Here is a 19,956-nt window from a genome sequence, read left to right as displayed (position 1 = left end):
TGAGCAAGTATCATTTTACCAGCTGCTGACATACAGCCATCTCCTGGGTGGAAAACAACAGCTGTTAGTCATGTACAGCAGAACAGTGACCTAGAGATGAATAATTGCATCTGAAAATTCACATCTATGCAAAAAAATTTCATCCATTACTAGGAAATCTTACTTAGTAGCTATACCTCTGATCCATTCCTCCTGGTTTAAGTGCTTGTGTCTGCCAGTAACAGCCAGTTTTAAACACTTGTAGACAGGCTACAATAGAATATGAAGGTTATGATGTTTTCTTGTGTCACTTGAACAAATGTGGCTTGGTCTCTGTTTGACCATGGCCAAAATACAGATTAAAAGATAGCACTTGGACTTGCAATAATATACTAAATAACATTTTAAAATAATTACAAAAGCTGTAAGTTAGCAGATTTAGTAACTTATAGTACATAAAAAGGAAATAAAAATTCCTGCTGCTTCATTTTGTTGAATTACAATTTTTGTTAAAATAAAAATCAAATATGCATAGTGATTTTGCCTCCATTTTGTACAGATAATACTAGAATATCAAAATAGTTGGAACATGTCAGAAATAAGTAGTATTAATTATAAACCAGTTTTTGTGGAGTACTGCATGGGGCCTGGACTGCTGCTGAAGAACCAAGACTTCCACCTTCCCATCCAGAGAGGATTCTAAGGCATGGAGAGGTTTTCAGTTTGAATGAACTCTCAAATTAGATGTTCTGAACTTGTATATGTGCAGGTTGTCTGCATCCTTCAAGTAATTCCCTCCTCTGTTTTAGTAACTAGTTAAACTAAACCAGATATTTTAGGTAAAAAATCCCACATTCGACTTTCATATGAGAAAAAGGTGACTTGTTCATCATTAATGCTTTTTGATAAGACTGGGCTTCAACTTCCTACACTACAGACAATCATCTCAGATGTATTACATCCCTACAAATGCATTTGGTTTAGGAAGAATGGATGAATGTCTGGTACTACTTTACCTTTTTAGTACATATAAATACCTTTATGCTCTTAGACTTTACCTGTTGGCAGCTGAGCATGGCCAGTTTTAATGCAGTGGAGGAGGTGGGGAGCTCAAAAGTGCATCAGCTGCCCATGAAACAAAACCTCAGCTGGCAGAATATTCCCTTGAGAAGGCCCTGTACCTCTTTCCCTGTGCCCAGCTGTCCCTTCTTCCTTTCACCAGAAGCTTTTGATCCCATCAATTGGGCTGAGTGCCAAATAAATTGTACATGTGGCTCATCCCTAAGTAAGGAGAAGTGCATTTCTGTCAAGGGTACAGAATAAGAATCCTTATTTTGTTTCAAATCAAGTACTGGGTATGCTTCCAATACAAAATTAATGACCCTAATTTAAACTATGAGGAAAATGAGAAAGGATATGTTTGGTTTGGAAGTAGACAGCTGGAGAAGAAATACAGTAGTGAAAGCAGTTATGAAACAAAACTGAAGCAATCACAATCACTTCTGCAAATGTGGAAGCCTGAAATACTTCAGGATATAAGTCCACTAATTACAAATCTGGCAAATATGCCTGTACAGCTTTACCTCTGTGCTGGCAGGAAATAGGAAAATAGATCATCAAGAAAGCTAATTACTATTCTTCTGGACTTCCTAATGTATCAGCAGTTTAAGTGTTGGTATTTTGATCACTCAGTTCTGGAAGAGCTGTTTGATTGTTCTCTCACAGACCAGAAATAACTTAAAGCTTTCTTAGTTCATTGTCCATCTGTCCACAATGTCTTGTTTTATACTGGCTCAGAGAGCTTACTGTAAAAAAAAAATTTAAAAAGCCTTTTACTGTCAGATACAAGATTGACATATTTAGGACACCAGAGAATTTATAAATTAAAAAAAAAAAAAACAGAACCAGCTGGAAATCCCTATGAGTACATGTTTCTCTTGAGGTAACAAAGCTTAAGTGGGCTTGTGAAAGTTCAGTTCCTGAAGCATCATTCTTGATATGAAAACCAATCAATAATAATTACAGCTCTGTGTATCAACCTGTAATCTTTCCTGCAATTTGTTTATATAGGTAATGGTAGTAAACAAGAAATAATTTATGTCTGCTGAATAAAAGAAAATTGACATTTTTAAAGCAAAGCAATTTTATTATTATTTAGCCTGTGTGCTAGTTTGAAAAAAGGACATGCTGGCCTAAAGTGAGCTACTGCTAAAAGTGATTAGGATGGTTTGAGCCAAACTCCATGTTTTTTTACCTAAATGAAATACATGCAAGTAAGATAGTGCATACTGTAACTTTCAACAGTCACGTTATGCTCAGATGTAAAGAAATTTTTGGGCTGAAAGCAAAAAGTTACTTTTATCAAATATTACCTGCCCTTAGGGTTAATTCAAGTAACTTAGGGTTATTATACCAATAAGTAAAAACAAGAGAAAAATAATGTAGTGCTAAGGTAGATGATCATCTCCTTTAAGTAATTTCCTTGCAACTGCATTCTAAGCCTTATATTCATTAGCTTTTCAGAGCATCCAACTGCAACATTTAGTGAATAATGCAATCACAAAATAGCATATGCTGATAAATGGAATAATGGATGAGCTCTCTAGAATCAGTATTCACACACAGAAGGAGTGACAGGGTAGAAGTTGGAACACACCCCCCCATCAAAGTTTTCTCAAGATGTTTCTTTGGCTTATTAATTACTCATGAATGTCTTCTATTCTCCTATGAAATCTAAGAATTAGCCTCTCGGGTTGGTTATTTGTAACAGTGAGTAATACCCTCTAGTGGTACACATAGGAAAAGGAGCTAGACAAAGAATGAGTAATTCTTTTTTCATCGTTAAAGAGGCTAAGTAAGGTTTCATCTAAATAACAATTATAACTTTGTATAATACTGGGCATCTCTGGTCTGTCTAGAGGTGCTGGTTAAAATGGAAAATGCACTGCATTGGGTTAGATGTCAGTTAGAAACAATCACTTTAATCACTTGTTTGCAGAGGAAACAAATTGCCACCTGCAGTCTGGAAGGAGTGGTTCTAGTGACACCCAGGTCAGAGAGGTATGTCCTTACATCTGAAGGCTACCTTTAATTCCTACACATTGCAAGTAACTCTGTGGGCAAAAAAGGAATATTTATCAGTCTCTAATATTGCAGTGTAATAAAGTCTGCATTTCCAGACCCTGTGTGCAGTCCAGAGTTCACTATCAAAAAAGTATTTTCTGAAAAAAGCTCGTAATCAGGGTTTCCTGCAGTTACCAGGTCTTTTGTTTTATTTGCCCACTGGCAAAGGTTCAGACATGGAGGTGAAAATTGACAGTGCTGAAGAATGGAGTCCAACAAATGCCCCTCTTAACAAGAAAAAGCTATTGAACTTATTTAAACAAATAAGTTTAATGCAAATACTCTTGAATCTTTTTCCAGAAGCCCAGTTTACTAAAGCAGAGTAATTTAGGTCTGTTTTGAAATTATCTTTGCTTCCATAAACAGAATACCCCCAAGCAGGGGGGATATCCAGGAACTTCCTGCATTTCTCTGAAGCAGCACATCCATGTGCAGTATTTGTCACAATGTGATGACACTTGCCTAGTTCCATGTCATTCTGATTGTCACTGGTTTTGCCTTTCTGCAACCCCAACATTGCTATAAGATTTTAAAGCTTTTGGGAGTTTTTCAGGATTTTCTGGTGCACTGATTTCTCCACCCCTCCAAGAGGAAGGATCTCAGAGTGTTCAGTATCACACTGGTTCAGAATTTATATCAGCTTCTAACCCTATGTTAAGCAAGATGGGAGTCAGAAACCAATTATTTTAAGGCCCCATGAAGGAAAGATTTACTGTGCCTTATCTTTCTCAGCTGTAGTTCCCTGGCATTAATTCAGCTACTGCAGAGTCTTGGACCAGTGTAATCTTCCATACTTCTTGTTATCTCTTTTTTTTTTTTTTTTTTTTTTGCTGTGGCAAACCAATCTCTATTTTCTTTATTCTCTTCTAAAGCATATAATAAAAGAATGAAAAAAAAAATTGGAGTAACTTTGCCAATCCTGCTGTAGGATATAATGAAACTTTCAGCTGCCACATCACTGTTAATAAAACAGAGACAGCAGTTTAAAAAGTTCTGACAAGAATTTATTAATATATGGTTGAGAACAAATGTGTCTGACCATGAAATGATGAGATTGCCATATTCTGTACAGAGAGATTTTTCTAGAAATCTTCTTTCCACTGTGTTGACAGAACTTGCAGTATAGAAGTTCAGGAGTGGGTGTCAGTTCACAGACTCTCAGCCAGTTACAAGGATGGCTGCATGCCCAGATGAGATGAAGGTTCAGACTTTCCTGCTACTGTTCCTGTTTCTGTATGTTCACTCTTGCTGAAAAACTAATCAAGCTGTCTGACACCTGGCACAGGAGGGCAGCACTAGGTGTTACCTTCCTGTATTAAGCTGGCTTGGAAGTTTTATTACCCAAAAAAAAAAAGGAAAAAAAATCTCAAGAAGCTATTTTGAGCTAAAAGCTGGAAGGAAAGAAGCTAGTCAAGTTGAGCCTTCTGTGCTTTTTTTTCTGTCCATGCTGAAGGCTGAGAAAAGCCTCCTTCAAAGTACAAGAACCTCTATACAACTGGGGGAAATGGCAGTTGTGTGGTTACTTTAAAAACGCTGCTTTCTGGCAGGTGGGCAGGTACTGACTGTAAGTGCATTTTGTGCAGGACACTTGCAGATGGGTAGATACTGACTGTGAATGGCATTTTGTGCAGAACACTTATTTTTAAAACCTTTAAATACTTTTATGATATAAGAAAGACATATAAAATCTCTCAAGTACTTTCTCCAAACCTTAATTTCCTCATCCACTGGCCAAAAAAAAAAAAAAAAAAAAAAGTTTTCTAATCTTCACTTGAGTTGTCAAATTCCTCCCAGTCTGATACGCTCATAACTTCTGATGGAAAATCAAGATGATGCTTCATTCGGTCTGCGTGCCATTCTGAGAGCCACTTCTCTGTTTCCATTAAAATAGCCCTGGGCAACGTGAGGACACAGGCAGCCATCCCAGAAATATCATCCTCCAGCTGGGGTCCTTCCTCCCAACAGTCTCTCTCTGCATCATAAATGTGGACATAGTCCATGCGGATTCCCCTGTTGTGGGATCTGCCTCCCAAGACATAAATCCTGTTGTCTAAGACCGCGATGCCTGGCTCCCCGTGGCCTGCAGGAAGTGGACATACATTTGTCCACTGATCAGTGCTTGGCTTATAGCAGGCAACCTGTAAAACAAAAAAGAAAAGAGAGAAGGCAAAGCTGGACTTGTATCCTCGTGACAGAGCCTGGCCATAAGGTAAACTGCTTAGGGAGGAATATCATCAGTCTTTTGACAGTGTGTTGATAATGGAGACAGCGTATGACTATCTGATACAAGTACAGTGCTCAGCAGAAAATTGTGCATAGTTACCACATAGCTTTGAAATCACAAGTTCTGACCCTGGGCTGGAGTAACAGCTGTATGTCATTCCAAATAAGTATACAAAAGTGAAAGAGATGGGGACATGTGCTAATATAAGCCCAGACACAATTCACCTGTTTGCATTAGAGAAGAAGTGCTGGAACATACAAATATGACAAATCTGCTAAGCTGCGTCTGTGCCATATGTTGAAGAGCTTCGGATTTCATTGGGTACCTACTTGGCTAACTGCTTTCATTTGTAGGCACCTTCTTATCATTCAGACACACTCTTCAGCTAGATTTCATTCTGCCATCTCCACTGGCTCTATAAAAGCAGTTACTTTTTCAATCTTCTTTTCAAGTCTCTAGCAGTTCTAGAAGCTGGAATAAGTTTCAAGAGAATTCTCTCCAGATGTCCCTGATGATCAGATATCATCAGATACTGTACATTTTAATTGCGTTATACAACTGCTATCCAACATATCCTTAAAAGCTCTGCCCTGCAGTTATACGGTGGTAATTCAAAAGTTCTCCACTTAGAAAAAATGCATGTAAAGACAGTAAAGTAAATTTAACTGATGTGCTGCTTACTGGGCATGCGCATGCCAATGAAGTTATCCATCAGAGATGTTTTAAAATTGATAAGAATTCCAAGTGCTAGAGCTTTAATGTTTTGTGGGTGAGACAAAGTGTTCAAGACAGACAACAGTAAATAAATCATTGCTAGTTCTGCAGGTGAGTAGGGGAGAGCTCATCCATTGCAGAGAGACAGTTTCATTTGCATATTTAGTAGGAAAAAGACATTACATCTAAGTGCCAGCATCCATGAGAAGCCAAGAAAAGACACAGGTGTGACACGGTCTCACCTGGTGAACATCCCTCCTGTAGCCAGAGTCATTGTTGCTCCCCCCGATGACGTAGAGCTTTCCCAGCAGCGCAGCCATCCCGTGCCACGCCCGTCTCACTGGGCCGTCTGCCAGGACATCCCAGCGGTCAGTCCTTGGGTCATAGCACTGCAGCTCCTTCAGATAGTCCTCTCCTCTCCTCCCACAGGTGATGTACATCTTCCCATCCAGCGCTGCTCCCGCGTGGGCGTACACCTGCACCACCACACCAACGGCAAAGAGAGGTTGAGCTCTGGATTTGTGTATTTCTCCCAGTTTTGAAGCAGGGAATGGACATTGTTCGTGAGTTATGCAGAGATCAAAAGCAGAAAGGATTTTCTTATGGATAGTTCTTGCTAAGATATTATAATTGCAAATTTCTGAATGAAACACACTAGAATTTCTAAAACTTCCAGAACTGCAGCATTCTCTGTCTTTATTGTTCCTTGATTAGATCATTCATACTATAACTTTACTCCCTAATCTACTTGGAAGCCTTTTTATTGGTGATTTTTCTTAAACAAGCAGTGTTACCAGGAATGCAAGTTATTCTACTTAGTAGCACTCAATTCAGGCTTTTTGTATTTTCAGCACTGACACACATTTGTTATTTGTTTTATTAAAAGTTTTAAGGATTAACACAATAAAGGTGCAGGCAAAATCAACAAGAAACAGGAAAAATAAGCATTTAACTGGAAAATGTAATTTACATATGCTATCATTTAATTTTCTTGTCATCCATTTATTGCATATATAGCATTTACTGCTTCCCATCTGAATATCAGCAAATTAAAAGTTACACCTGAGAAAAACATCTAGCAAGATTAAATCAGGAATTGGGGAACTGTGGTAGAGTGTGTGGCTAATGCACTCCTTACCTCCTTCTTCAGAGGTGTCACATATTCCCAAGTGTCGGTTTTAGGGTCATACCTCTCCACTTCCCTCAGGTCTTCATGGTAATCTCGGCCTGCGACGGCATAAATATAGTTGTCCACGACACAAACACTGAGGTCAGCGTGCTCTTGCTGCAGGGACTGGATCTGGAACCATCTGTTGTGTCGTGGGTCATACCTTGTAAAAGAATGGGACCAAAGAAAGTTATTCCTGCAGCTGCAGAATTACTGCTGGAATACCAGACTGCTCCACCGATGTGGGTTACTGCACTGTCTTCAGCTGAAATTGAGCTCATCTCTAAGTGATGTGAAATTTGGCCTTCCCAGCATTTTATTATTAGCAAAGTTGTTTTATTCTATTTATAGAAGATGTACTTTAGCTGACATAATCATGCTATCAAAGCCTAGGTTTTCCATTATCTTGTACACTGCTATTGGGTTACATATCATAATCTCTGTTTGCACAAAGCCATTCTACAAGGTAACACAGTCTAAAAATAGCACAAAGACTGAATCTGGATCTTCAAGAATACAAGAAGGACATAAATATGTAGTGGGTTCTTTGATTCTTTACCCCAAATATCTGCTGCTCAAAGTGAATCTCATGATTCACTTTCATGTCAAACTATCTCTCTCATCTGGAAGTTTTACTTACAGAGAAAATTGGTTGAGAATTGAAACTATGCATGCCATAAAATAACAGCAACTCAGCTAAGACTTGTAAAAATGAGCACAATTTAAAGACAGAAGGGTATATATATCCATTTTTGCAATGTAATGGGCATGAAGGTCTAAACCTGATCCTTCCTCCTGCTCTTCCCTGTCACACAGTAATATAAAAAGACTCTGGAATGCTGCTATTGTGCACACAGATTTTTGAAAATCTGTTGGTAATAGCATTTTTTAAAAATGCTTTTGTACTGGGACAAAAACTACACATAGAAGACTTCCAGAAAATGCCAGTTAGAGAACATCTAGACAGCCTAGAGTTCAGGCTCATTACTGCTTCCCACACCTTTAACATTTCCCTCCTCCAACAAGGCAGAGAGAAGCACGAGTAATACTCTTGAATGAGTAGCTGTTTCTACACTGTTAGGCTTAGCTTTGTCTCATAAGCTCTGCTGGGAGCTTCCTGTTACTATGAAGGTCATTTCTTGTCTTTCAGTGAGGCTCCTGCTCAGTTCCTAATCTTTAGGCTGGCAAGTGTACTGACTGTCTACTGGCTTACAGACTCAGAAATGGGCAACAGGGTGGCAATAAAATTAATAGCAGGATTATCCTTATCTTACCTCCAACACCTCGACTCTGCTCGAAAACCACTTACATTGTTGTCTCCACCAATTAAATACACAAAATTATTGAGAACAGCAATCCCTTGGTTGGACATTCTGGGAGCTAGTGCAGCTGTAAAGTGCCTCCACTCCCCCAACAAGGGGTTCAGATACTTGGCTTGATCACTGAGGACAATGGATGGAGTAGAATGCATCCCTCCAAATCCCACTACACATTGAAATTCTGATCTCAGCTGTGTCTGGGAGCTCTGAAGCATTGGCTGAAGACATTCATTCTTGTGGTACATTAATGCATCTGCAACTGTATCTTTTAAAGGACATGGACTTAATTTGTCATGAAGCCTTTGCAGGATCTGGGGTTCCATCAGAGGAAAACGAACTGTCTCAAGTAGCTTAAGGGGCTCCATCAGGGAGACCTGATCTGTCTCCAGTTCCTCTGGAGAATAATGATAAAAAAGTGCTCCATCATAAACTTCAAACTCATAGTTAACCTCCAAACGGTTGCTGCTGAGAAGGGAGTAGACCTTCTGCAGGGGTAGCTGTCGGTACACTTGTGTCCTTGAGAAAGCTGTGAAGTTCTTCAAAATGTAGGAGTCCAGCTGCTCACTCAAATGCTTTAAGTCATAGTGGTCAGCTAGTCTGTACACGTCAAGGATGTTCTCTTCATCTACCCAGGACATGAGGAAATCACAACAGAACTTAATGACTTCTGGAATCTGCAAGAGAGAGAGGTTTTCCATTTCAGACACCACCTGCCCCACACTTGAGAGACAGGGGACTGAAGCCTGGGATGACTGTAAGGAAATTGTCCACAAAGTGGCTGCTCTCCTCACAGTCTGACCACCATGGTCACTTGTGCCCTATTCACCTTTCCCCAGAGAAAGAGAACTCAGCATGGCTATGTGGATGAATATAATACAGCTCTTCTAGCCATGCTCTACTGCAAGACTAAGTCTGGCTTCAGGTGCAGCAGCAATGTGCCTTCCAAGACATGTGGGACACTGGGCACTGCCTGCTCTGCAGCCTGCCTGGGAGCAGCCAGGAAAACAGACAGAGGACAGAGGACATGGTGATTACAGTCACTCTGTGCTTGTTTTCTTCAGGGCACTATAGACATACTGTATCAAAGATTGTATCTGTAACAAATATACCACTCAAGAGCAGAGGAAGCCATTGGAAAGGAAAATGAATATTTAGTATTAACTTCTGAACACAATTTGAAGTTATATCTGGCAGGAGGAACAAAGAACTAACTGCTGTCCAGGAGCCCTTCTGCTAACAAAGTGTGCAAAAACCAACCAAAGCAAGCACTCATAAAGTTTAAGATTTAGTACCAAAGCCTTGTGCAGCAGTTAGCTGCAGGGGAAATTAGAGAAAAAAATCTTGTCTTAAAAGCACATGAACCCTGCACTTAGTGCAAACCATAGTGGCAGGATTTCCTGTAGTGATGGGGTCAGGAGAGGTCAAATGCCTGTGGACTCACCTTGAGCAGCACAACAATTTCTGAGCAGCAAACCCTATTCTTTACCATAGGCCAGGGATATTCTGTTTCAGGGAAGCTTTCACAAACAGATCAGTGCAAGTGAATGCTATATAAAATACTCCTCTAGATAAAGTGGGTAATGTTTTCATTAATGAAACCATTGGCACAAATGAGATGTGCAAGGACCCATTCATTGTTCTTACCCTTCCACAGTTAATTCCATTGGATACAGCATTCCAGAAACCCTTCTTATCATGCCCATGCTCCTGATCACCTCTTAACCCTCCCTCTAGCCAGATATCCATGTTTTCTGTTTCTTTCATTGTTGCTTTTGTTTCTTGTTTCTTTTTTGTCACATCTCCCAGTACCTCACCTGAAGCTGACAGGCTGCAGCTAAGGTTTCCTGTACACTGTTCACACTGAGTTCCAGCTCAGAAGTGTAAATGAAGTTCAAGATTTTACACATTGCATTGTAGGAGATGCCATGAATATGAACTTCTTCTTGTTCCATCTCTCTCAATCCTCCTGCAAACATTCCTCTGCAAAACAGACAATAGCACATGCTATGGCAGATTTGCATTGAAGCTATTTCCAGTTTGCTCATCTTATCTTGTCCTGGGAACATAAAAAATATTTGGAAATACAAAAACCTAGTTAGACACTTTTAAGTGATTACCTCATTTCTAAGTTAAGAGTACAGGCCTTTAGGACCTAAGGAAGTAATACTTCATTGTGCAGGATGGGGCAACCTAGAAGGCACAGTTCACAGGTGAAGGACTTAAATACAGACCCAGTGTACAAGGGTAGTCAATGGTCAAAGGCAGATACTCTGGGTGTGGGGGAAACACAGAGCAACTTGGGACAGTGAGGATTTTTTCCCAAGGTAGAGCAGTTCTTCCTTCAGTTAGAAGTTTGTCTGGATTGGCTTCTATGAAAACAAGGAACTGCTAATCAAATTGACTGGGGACTGCCTGGTTTAATGGCCAGCGAGTTACCCTACAGGCACACAACAGTGACCCACCTCCAGTGAGTTTTTGTGTATTATGAAATGATCACCACCACGGGCACTCTTACAATGCTAAGGATATGTTAAAAGCCACTTAGAGTGCACTTATGCAGAAGACACCAGTTCTCAGATGGTCTCTCCTCTTTATAAACCTCCAAGTACCACAGTGAATTTAGTGGAGGTAAGCTCAGTGTGCAGGAACAAGAGCTTTATTTCTGCAGAGAAATAACAGAGAGATGACTAAAGCCATAGTTAGTATTTTGAAACAGCCTCAGCTCCATCTTCTGGGTCTGATTTTAGATTCAGGAGTATGGCCGACTGAAGACCTGGGTGTCACAGTTCTAACAGGCAGCCAGTGCTTGTTGCTGCAGTAGTCACAGGACTGTACCTGAAGTAGTCACAGGAGGCGGCCAGAAGGATGCGATGAGCCTCGATGGGTTTGTCTTCCACCACCAGAACCACATCAAAGAGGATGCTGCTGTCCCGGAGAGACACCAGCCCGCTGAGCAGGGCCTGCGAGTGCTCTGCGCTGCGGTAAGTGTTGCTGCTGCGCTGCTGCACGGAGGGCTCCAGTGCAGCTTTGTGTGCCTGAGTCAGCTCCTGATCCTCCGCCATCCCAGGCAGAAGTGCTCAGCTACCAGCTGCAGCAGAATGAAATCTGTGAGACAACAGAATCAGCAAAGGTTTGTGCCTTTTGCTTTACAAATGGTCCTCTGACCCTTGCCTGTCACAGAAAATAAAGCAATTCTTCAGTCAATGGAGAGACAGTTCTGTCCTGAACAAATTATTCCAAATTATACTGAAAACACATAGATGGACATCAGCACAGCGAAGTGGCAGAATAAGGTTTTCCAAAAACAGGTATTCTGACTCCTGGGTTTTCAGACCAATATCAGGGTATGTGTCACATGAGTATTTTTTTTCTTAGCAAGACTTTCACTTCCCAATCCATTACCAAACCCCCTTGTTTCTTTTGTATTTCTGCATCATCTGCAATGAAAAATGGACCAAAATTTTGCCAAATTCCAAAATTGCCTGGTATTCTCAGGTAACCTTTCTGCAATATAAACTGCACCTTCCATCTTTCTCTTAATATTTTACCACAGAATCTCCTCTCTCCTCTCTCTCCCTGTGTTTGCTTTTTGCATTTTCTGTAGCTAAGCACATTTCCAACCTTAATTGTGCAAAATACTGTACGAAACTGCAAGCTTCAAAGTGAGTTTCTTTATTTTGGCAATTTCAAGCTAGCATGCACAACTACTTTCCACTTCCCTGTGACTCCCTGCAGAGAGGAGGTATTTCCTCCAGAATGGGCACTTGTCCAAGGCTATCCTGTACCTTTTTCTAGGGTTGCCACTAACACACTGGGAAGGTCCCCTATGGCACATTGGGAAACACCTGTAAAAAGCTATCTGCAAGTGATTGTGTTTCATGTCTATGGTTAAGCAATCAAAATCTCATGAGTCTTCTTCTACCATCCTGTAATTTACCCTGTCCATTGTCTTTGAGGAATGTCAGAAGCTGTAGCAGTCAGAGCTTATAGACTCTATCCAGTTGTTAGCACGCATTAAAAAACCACCCCCCATTAGCAAAAGGAAGTAAGTGAGCTGATATGGCTGCTAACACATTCAGAAGATCCTCTCTTCAGCAGCCTGGGAAACAGCTTAGTGCCACAAGGGATGGTCACAAGGGCTTAGCAGCAGTCAGGGAAGCAAAAGAGAACAAACCCAGCAAATCTAAACAAACAGTGAAGAAATGGAGCCATTGTTTTATTGTGCCAGCCATAGTGAGGGCAGCACTGGAGATCTCAAAACACTGCAGGTATTCTGGGTATGGGCAGCGAGGAAGGAGCCCATGACACCAAGAAATATGAAAATGTTTATTGTTCTGCCTGAGGAAGTTACCCTACACTGCCCAAAACAAAAGGAAGGTGGTGTTGCATGGTGAATGGGATGGAAAAAACGCTGAGAAAGTGTATTAATCTGCTCTTTGCCAGCAAAACCAAGGCAGCAGCTCAGAAGAGGAGCTCTGACAAGACTGCCTTCTGGGGAGCACTCAGGTCGATTAGAGAGGGAAAACTATCCATCATCAGCTGAAGAGATGAGTAATGGGTTATTTTTCATGACAGGTTGATGCTTTTCCTAGAAATCAAATGAAAGCAGACAAAACATTAGTGCATCATTGCATTTGCTCCTGGGGAATACTAAGAGTGATGGATCGAGGCAAGGGAAATAATGTAGTAAGAAAGGCAAGTGAAACAGTGAGTGTTACATGATGTTGATCAGAAATTTCCCATTTCACTAAAAGGAAATAAATGCAGCAAAACCAAAGTAGGGTGAGATATGGTCCAAATGAGGGACTGATTAACTCTGTTAATGTGGTTTAATGTGGTTAAAGTTCCAAAACAGGTTACATCTTTTCCTCTTCTTAGAAAGCTGTATCAAAAGAAGCGTCTATGGAAGTAAAATCACTGTCTCAAAAAGCAGAGTAAAAGCAACAAATTAACTATTTTCTGAATCCAAGGACATTTCAGGATTAGGGGAAACATCATGACCTTTGATACAATGTTATAGTGTATCACATACTGCAGTCATTGGTGGGAGAGAGGCCAAGGCGAGATAAGTGAGAGATAAAACTACACAGGCCACTGAAGCCCTGTAATAGGTGTTAGCAAACAAATGTATTGTAGGAGAAGCAGGTTACAGAGAGAGATACATGCAGGGTAGAGAGGGAAACCCAAATGCAAGCCTTTATTTATTTAATTTTATTTAATATGACTGTAGATAGTTACTGTTCAGAATATATTCTCTATCTGAATAATCTTAAAAAGTCAGAGAAAGGGGATGAGGCTTTCAGCAAGTAAAGCCCCAGAAGAGATCTGACCTTATAAATGTGCTAACTGGAACCAGGAAGATTAAATGGTATTATGAAAGAGAGAAAATAGAAATACATTAAAATGATAAATTATTTAGTGATTCAGTATGAACATTAGTATCTGAATAGCTCTCAGTGACAAGTGTCTTGGAGATCTGCAGGGAGTTTATCTCACACTTAGTTTGAGTAGATACAGACTTCAATTATGCCACAACCATTATGAAGAGCTGAACAAACCAGCTCTGCTGTGACCACCCAGTGTGGTCAAGAAGAGATGCTGGGAGTGCAGCTGAACCATCCTCCACAGCTGATTTTTGGCTGGTTAACAGCTGAACCTACAGATTGTTTGCTACGCTCTATTTTCTGAATTCTGGCAGTCCTGACCTCCCGTTTCCAGTTCCTGCCCCTGGGCTGTACCTCAGCTGTCACTGGTGAGCTGGACTGTCCCTCAGGGTGGTCACTCATGCTTGTACATCAACCTAATGAACTGCTCCCAGCCTATAAAATTAAAGGTGAACATTTGTAGTGTTAATCTATAAACCCTGACTGACAGATGTGGTTAAGTTTTCCTTGAGCCAAAAGCCTCTTAACTCTTGCCTAGGTAGTTTCAGGAGCTGTTAGAAAAGAGGTGTAAGACCAAGAAGGGTGGACCAAGAGGTCCACAGGGTGGCTGTGGGGGATGTGGCCAGCAGGATTCCCTCAGCTGAGTGTGCTCAGCTCTGGAACAGCTGCACCAGGAGCAGCTGGGGTCGGGTGGGCAGGAAGGTACAAGAGCAGCTGCTGTGGCAGGGTTAGTGGGGTTGTGTTGTGGGCTTCTTTGAAAGAGGAGTGGGATGGACTTGGCATTTGAGTTTTCTGGATTAAATGCAGTGTGGTCACTGAGCTGACTGATAATTTTGTGTATTTCTTTGGGTATTGTTCTAAATGCTGATTACAAAATTGCTGAGGAGGGATATTGCTGTTAGCACAGCACCCTGCTTCTCAAACTGTGCGGTCTGACCAGTGTGCTTTGGCCTTTGTTGCTGTCTAAAAATCTGTTTTGCCTAATGTTTATTTTAAAAAACCCAAAACCAACCCAAAGCTGCCTAAATGTAATGTAAGCAGGACAGTTCTGGATAGAGAGAACAGGTTTGTTCCTCTATCCTGAGCTTCTCTACTGTCAGCTTGTAGGATTTACCCGAGGCCTCTCTGCTCTCTTATTTCTGTTATTGTGAAAACAGCTCTGTGACAGACAAGCTCTTAGAAATTTGAGTAATATGCTTTCTTTCCCTTCTCTTCTTGAGAAAGTTTCTCAGTACTGGTCAGCTGTTAGCAGTGGGCTTCAGTGGCTGAGTAGTGCAGAACTAACCCTGCAGGTGGAAAAGAGGAGGAATTCTTTGAGTTCACTGTGCTTCTTTAACAGTAGCCAAGATAAGAAGTATTGTCTCATGTGCTGTGGGATGTTGTCTGCAGAAACAGGGAAGTCCTTGTTCTGACCACTTTGAAATTGCAGAGAAAATCAGGCTAGACATTTTCTTTGCTGGCTGCACGATGTATTTGAGCCTGCAGTTATGTTAGTTTGTATTTGTCTTTTAGAGGATGTGGGTTGATGTAGTGATTAATTTTAAGGTATTACAACTGAGTTTCCAGTACATGAAGAAGAAAGTATATGGGATCAGTAATTGTATGTGCATGTCTGCAGGCAAGTGTAGAAAGATGTTGACTGTCTGGTCACTTTGAATCAAGGAGTTAAAAAAATTACACCAGGCAAAAAAATCCCCCATAAATGGAAAAAACCTCAGGGGTACCTAGAAACACAAGACAGCACTTTTTCAGTAGACTGAAATCTTCTACATTCTGTGTCTGGATTCCATCTGAGAACCAAGAGAAGGCAGCTGTGCCTTGCAATAGAGGGAGCATGAAAGAACTTGAGTACTTCCTTCTCTTTCCTGTGTTATATAGAGTTCAGTGTCTCACCAGTGGTCCCTGGTAATAAGCTATGGACACAGTGAAAGCTACAATGTCTCAGTGACTCGCAGATAACTCTGTGGTTGTCTTGTATTCAAATTCTACAACATGCTTCTGCAGATTACTGGCACGAAGAAAAGTAGAGGTCTTCTGATTATTCAACTGAAATAACTCATTAACTACCCATGGAAAGAGTCATGGTAATTTTTTAAAACAAAATCCCCTCTCTGATCAACAGCTTGTTTTCATAATAAAGGTATGTGGCTTATGACTGAAGAAGTTGGCACTGGGACAGGAGGAATTCAGGGAATGCACTGTAGTTTGATCATTGGAAAAATGATGAGAAACTGGTATGCTGGTTGCTCTTGTACTCACTGAAAATCCTTATTCTTTTAAGGACACAAGGTCTGGGAATGGAGTAACTCAACTACAAGCAAATGGGAAGGGAAAAGTTAAAGGTATGGCAAAATACATAAGGTAGAGAAGAATGCAATGTCTGTCCTAATGATATTTTTCAAGACAGATCAATTGTCACACATGGTGCTCCTGTGCTGCCATTACAGCTAACTCAAGCTCTCTTTTCTGGTGAGGGATGCTGTGCTTTAACATGCTATAGATCACTTACAGTGCTGAAGTCTGTTGTTGGTGTTGTGTGGTATGAAACACACCTAGCCAAGTATTCACCCCTTGTATGACCAGCACCCAGGTCAGAGAGATGCTCCTAATGTCAGGTGCATGTGTGGCTTTGGCATGCATGTGCTGGTTTTTGTAAAGTTGTGCTGACAGCCTTGATTCTCTCCTGTAGAGAAATGGCTGGGTGCAGGAAGGATTAACCAAGTTAGTTTCTATGGAAACTCAGACATTTTTGTATCCAAGAGCTCGTGGCTGTCAGTTACATCACTACAAAGAGGTGTTTTACGCAGATAGTGATATTTTCTTGTGCATCAGCTGTGCCCAAAATAAACTCAAGCTTGCTGGTGTTGGGTATCCAAATCTGTTTAGCTTACTGCCATATGGACAAGTGGCTCGAGCTTGGTGGGGGTCCCTGTGCTTTCCTAGAAGTGTGGAATAATTCAGACTGGAAAGAAACTTGGGAGGTATCTAGTCCAATCTGCTCCAAGCAGGGAAACCTTCAAAATCAGGTCAGGATGTGGAGAGCCTTGTCTAGTCAAGTGCAAAATCTCCATCCTTGTCTGTAGTCAGAAAACTGATTGTTTAACCACCAGATTTGTTTTCTTTTTTAGCTGTGTGAATTTTTTCCCTGCAATTTGTGACACTTGCCTCTCATCCCTGGCATGGTGTACCACAGAGGAGAGTTTGGCTCTACATTGTCCTGTGACCATTAGGTAGCTTAAAAAATGTCAGCTGGCTCTGCCCTTATTCCTTTTGCCCTGTGCTGAACAAAATCCAGTATTCTTGCCTTGCAGGTGCTTGTATCTTCTTGTAAGTGCTCCTGCCTTGTATGGTTCCTCCACTGAATTCTCAGCTTTTTCTTTCAGCAGAGAGCTCAAAACTGGGCACAGTATTCCAATTTTTTGGGGATTATGAGTGCTTAACAGAGTGGGAAATAATAATTCACATGACCTACTGGCTGTACTCTTGCTAACACAGCCCAGTATGAAGCTGGACCCCACAGGAGAAATCACATTCAACTAGCTGCTCCTCAGGACCCCCAGGGTCTCTCCTTCCAAAGCTGCCTTGCAGCCAGGCTTGTCCCCTACCTGCTGTGATACCTGGAGCTACTCTCACCCAGCAGGACTTTGCTTTTGCTCTTCAAAATGATGTAGTTCCTCTTGGTCCCCTCTTGCAGGCCATATTCACCAGAGCTTTTCCCTGACACAGAACAACCAAGCGTGGCGTGCTGGTTGGGATCCAAACACATTAGGCCCTTAAAAATCTTAATGCATTGGAGGAATTTGAAACTCTGTGCCTAAGGCTGCCCACACCTTCATCTCTCCCTAGGGAGTAACAAGGATTAGGATTTAAAGCTGGCTTCAGCTGCAAGCCTGACAAGACAAGCTACAGGAGCAAAATGCTAGTTCTGCTGAGCCTGGGGGCTGCAGATCTGCAGGCAGAACCTGGCTGGGACCAGGACTTTATCGGGGCAGAGGACACGCAGACACACAGCAGCTAAGTCAGGGAGTGTGCAGAAAGGGGAGGCAGCTGGGTGCCTGCCAAAATAGTTGGGAAAACAAATGTGATGCCACAAACAATGTAAAATGAAAAGCAAAACTATTGTTCATTCTAACTGGAGTGCAAATAGCAGAATAATTCACCAACTATGTGATAATTTGTAATGGGCACTTGCTACATAGAAGCCAGTTGGGTTCATGTTGTGTGTAGATAAGGCAGCTTCATGCTTTTTCAAGGAAAAGGGAAGGCAGAAGCTTTTGTCAGTAATTCTTTCAGAATGCCTCTATGCATTCACAACTGTGCAAAAATAAGTATTCCAAAATACTCCATTTTAGGAACCTTCTACAAATACAAGAAACAACCCAAACAACTCCTTTTGACCGAGGTCCCCACAAAAAGAAAGAAAGGAGGACATCTGGTATTGTATTATATTATAATATATCTCAGCATTATTTTTGAGCACTCAAAAGATGACATGCTTTGCCTGGTCTGCACACACAGTCCTCCCTTACATCACTAATGGAAATAAGCAGAAACACACTCTGAATTGACTTTCTGAGCCATTTTCAGTTTCTAGCATTAGTAGTATACTTGAAGAGTGGGAGGAAACCAAAAGGTGTGGCTTGGGAAACTGCTTTTGCAAACGATGCTGTCTCACAAATGCTGGCATTCATTCCTTTCAGCAAACACCTGGGGGGTTTTGCCTTTCCCTCCCCACCCCAAACCCATTACAAGTTATTTCTAAGACATATCCAGAATAAAACACCTCATTTAAAAATGTATATGACAACACCACCATGAAGTAGATCTATATTTAAATAAATGGATAGTTAAAAATATTTTTTCCTCCTGTGAATACTAGTACAACCTAAAGAATATGAGCTTTCTAATTTCAGTGTTTTATCTTATCTGTAGCAGATTTGCAACTTACCCACATTCATAGAACTCTAATGGTTTCTGTTGTGTAATTTATAAATTAGCCAATCTGCTCAAAGAATTTTGACAAACTCAGGTAGCTGCCAGGACTTGAACCTGATTTATTGAATTACTTAAATCACATCATGACATTTTAAGTATTCTAAAAAACAAGGAGGAAAAAAAATAGGAAGTATTTATTTCTATGCCAAACACAACGCTTAAATGACCTGGAAGAGAGCAAGGGCCTCTTCCAGCACTTTCCAGCTCCAGTTTCTCATGAACACGATTTTTTCCATATTGTTCACCACATTAATTTTGTTCTGGCAGGCGCCTGTGGGGTTCTGACCCCTGGCTTAGACAATTCTCACCGGTGACAGAGAATGAGCAGTTTTCTCTGCAGGGGAAGGTGACCTGGACCTGCACGCCACTCACAGAGGCAGCCTGGCCCTAGAGCAGCCCCGAGGAAGAGGCAAAGGCGGCTCGAGTACAGTTATGGCTTTACTGTCTCTTGCCGGGCTGGCACCGCCTTTGCGGGCGCTGACACCGCTCTGGTGGCACTCGCCCGCCCGCAGCCCTGCCCGGCTGCGCGGGGCCGGCCTCCGCCGCCGGGGCCCCAGCGCCTTCTGCCGGGGCTCTGGGGCTGCCGGGCCCGGCGGGACGCGCCGCTGGCAGCCGCGGCCCCGGCAGCAGCCGCCGCCCCGGCCCCGCTCCGGCCGCGGCTGCCGCCTCCCGTGACGCCGCGCCCGCGGCAGCCCTGCGGCCAGCGGCGCGGAGGACGCGGCCCGGGGTCGGGCCGGGACACGCTCCCACCCGGGCCCCCCTCCCCGGGGAAGGGCAGCGCCGCTGCCGGCAGGGGAGCGCCGGGGCCCGCGCTCCCTCTCCCCCGCCGCAGCACCTACCGAGAGCGGCGGCGGCGCCTCCGCCTTCATGTGCGACCCGGAACCCACCGGGCGAGGGAGGGGCGGCGGCGGCCGGAACCGGGGCGGGCGGCGTGGGCGGCCCCAGCACTGCCCGGGCAGGTGCCGCGGCCGTGCCCGGTGAGCGCCGGGCCGGTCACCGCCGCGGGGAGCCCGGGGCTGCTGGGGCCGCGACCCTCGGGGCCCGTGCGGG

General features: G+C 42.5%; 1 protein-coding gene across 3 annotated transcripts; it reads right to left on the bottom strand.

Moving 5' to 3' along the window:
- Positions 1–4,084: 4,084 nt before the first annotated feature.
- KLHL22 (kelch like family member 22) lies at positions 4,085–19,894 on the bottom strand. 3 transcript variants are annotated; one of them, XM_053993430.1, is made up of 7 exons: positions 19,746–19,894; positions 11,363–11,632; positions 10,342–10,507; positions 8,483–9,201; positions 7,179–7,371; positions 6,283–6,516; positions 4,085–5,240 (listed from the first exon to the last, which is right to left on the bottom strand). In XM_053993430.1, the coding sequence occupies exons 2-7, from the start codon at positions 11,587–11,589 to the stop codon at positions 4,863–4,865; spliced, it is 1,917 nt and encodes a 638-aa protein (XP_053849405.1). In that variant the 5' UTR covers positions 11,590–11,632; positions 19,746–19,894; the 3' UTR covers positions 4,085–4,862. The 3 variants fall into 3 exon arrangements, with proteins under 3 accessions (XP_053849405.1, XP_053849406.1, XP_053849407.1); XM_053993431.1 differs by having other exon boundaries at positions 11,363–11,615; XM_053993432.1 differs by lacking the exon at positions 19,746–19,894 and adding an exon at positions 19,215–19,417 and having other exon boundaries at positions 11,363–11,615.
- Between the last annotated feature and the right edge of the window lie 62 nt (positions 19,895–19,956).

Source organism: Vidua macroura, chromosome 18 (assembly GCF_024509145.1).
Source record: "Vidua macroura isolate BioBank_ID:100142 chromosome 18, ASM2450914v1, whole genome shotgun sequence".
NCBI classification, from domain to species: Eukaryota; Metazoa; Chordata; class Aves; order Passeriformes; family Viduidae; genus Vidua; species Vidua macroura.
Note: the sequence above shows the minus strand (reverse complement) of the source record. Positions and strands in the feature narration are given on the sequence as shown.

Coding starts and splice junctions, on each gene's coding strand:
- KLHL22 (XM_053993430.1), bottom strand. CDS start 11,589: ATGGCGGAGGATCAGGAGCTGACTCAGGCACACAAAGCTGCACTGGAG. Junction 9,202..10,341: donor CTGCAGCCTGTCAGCTTCAG/GTGAGGTACTGG, acceptor TCTCTCTTGCAG/ATTCCAGAAGTCATTAAGTT. Junction 6,517..7,178: donor TGACACCTCTGAAGAAGGAG/GTAAGGAGTGCA, acceptor GTGGTGGTGCAG/GTGTACGCCCACGCGGGAGC.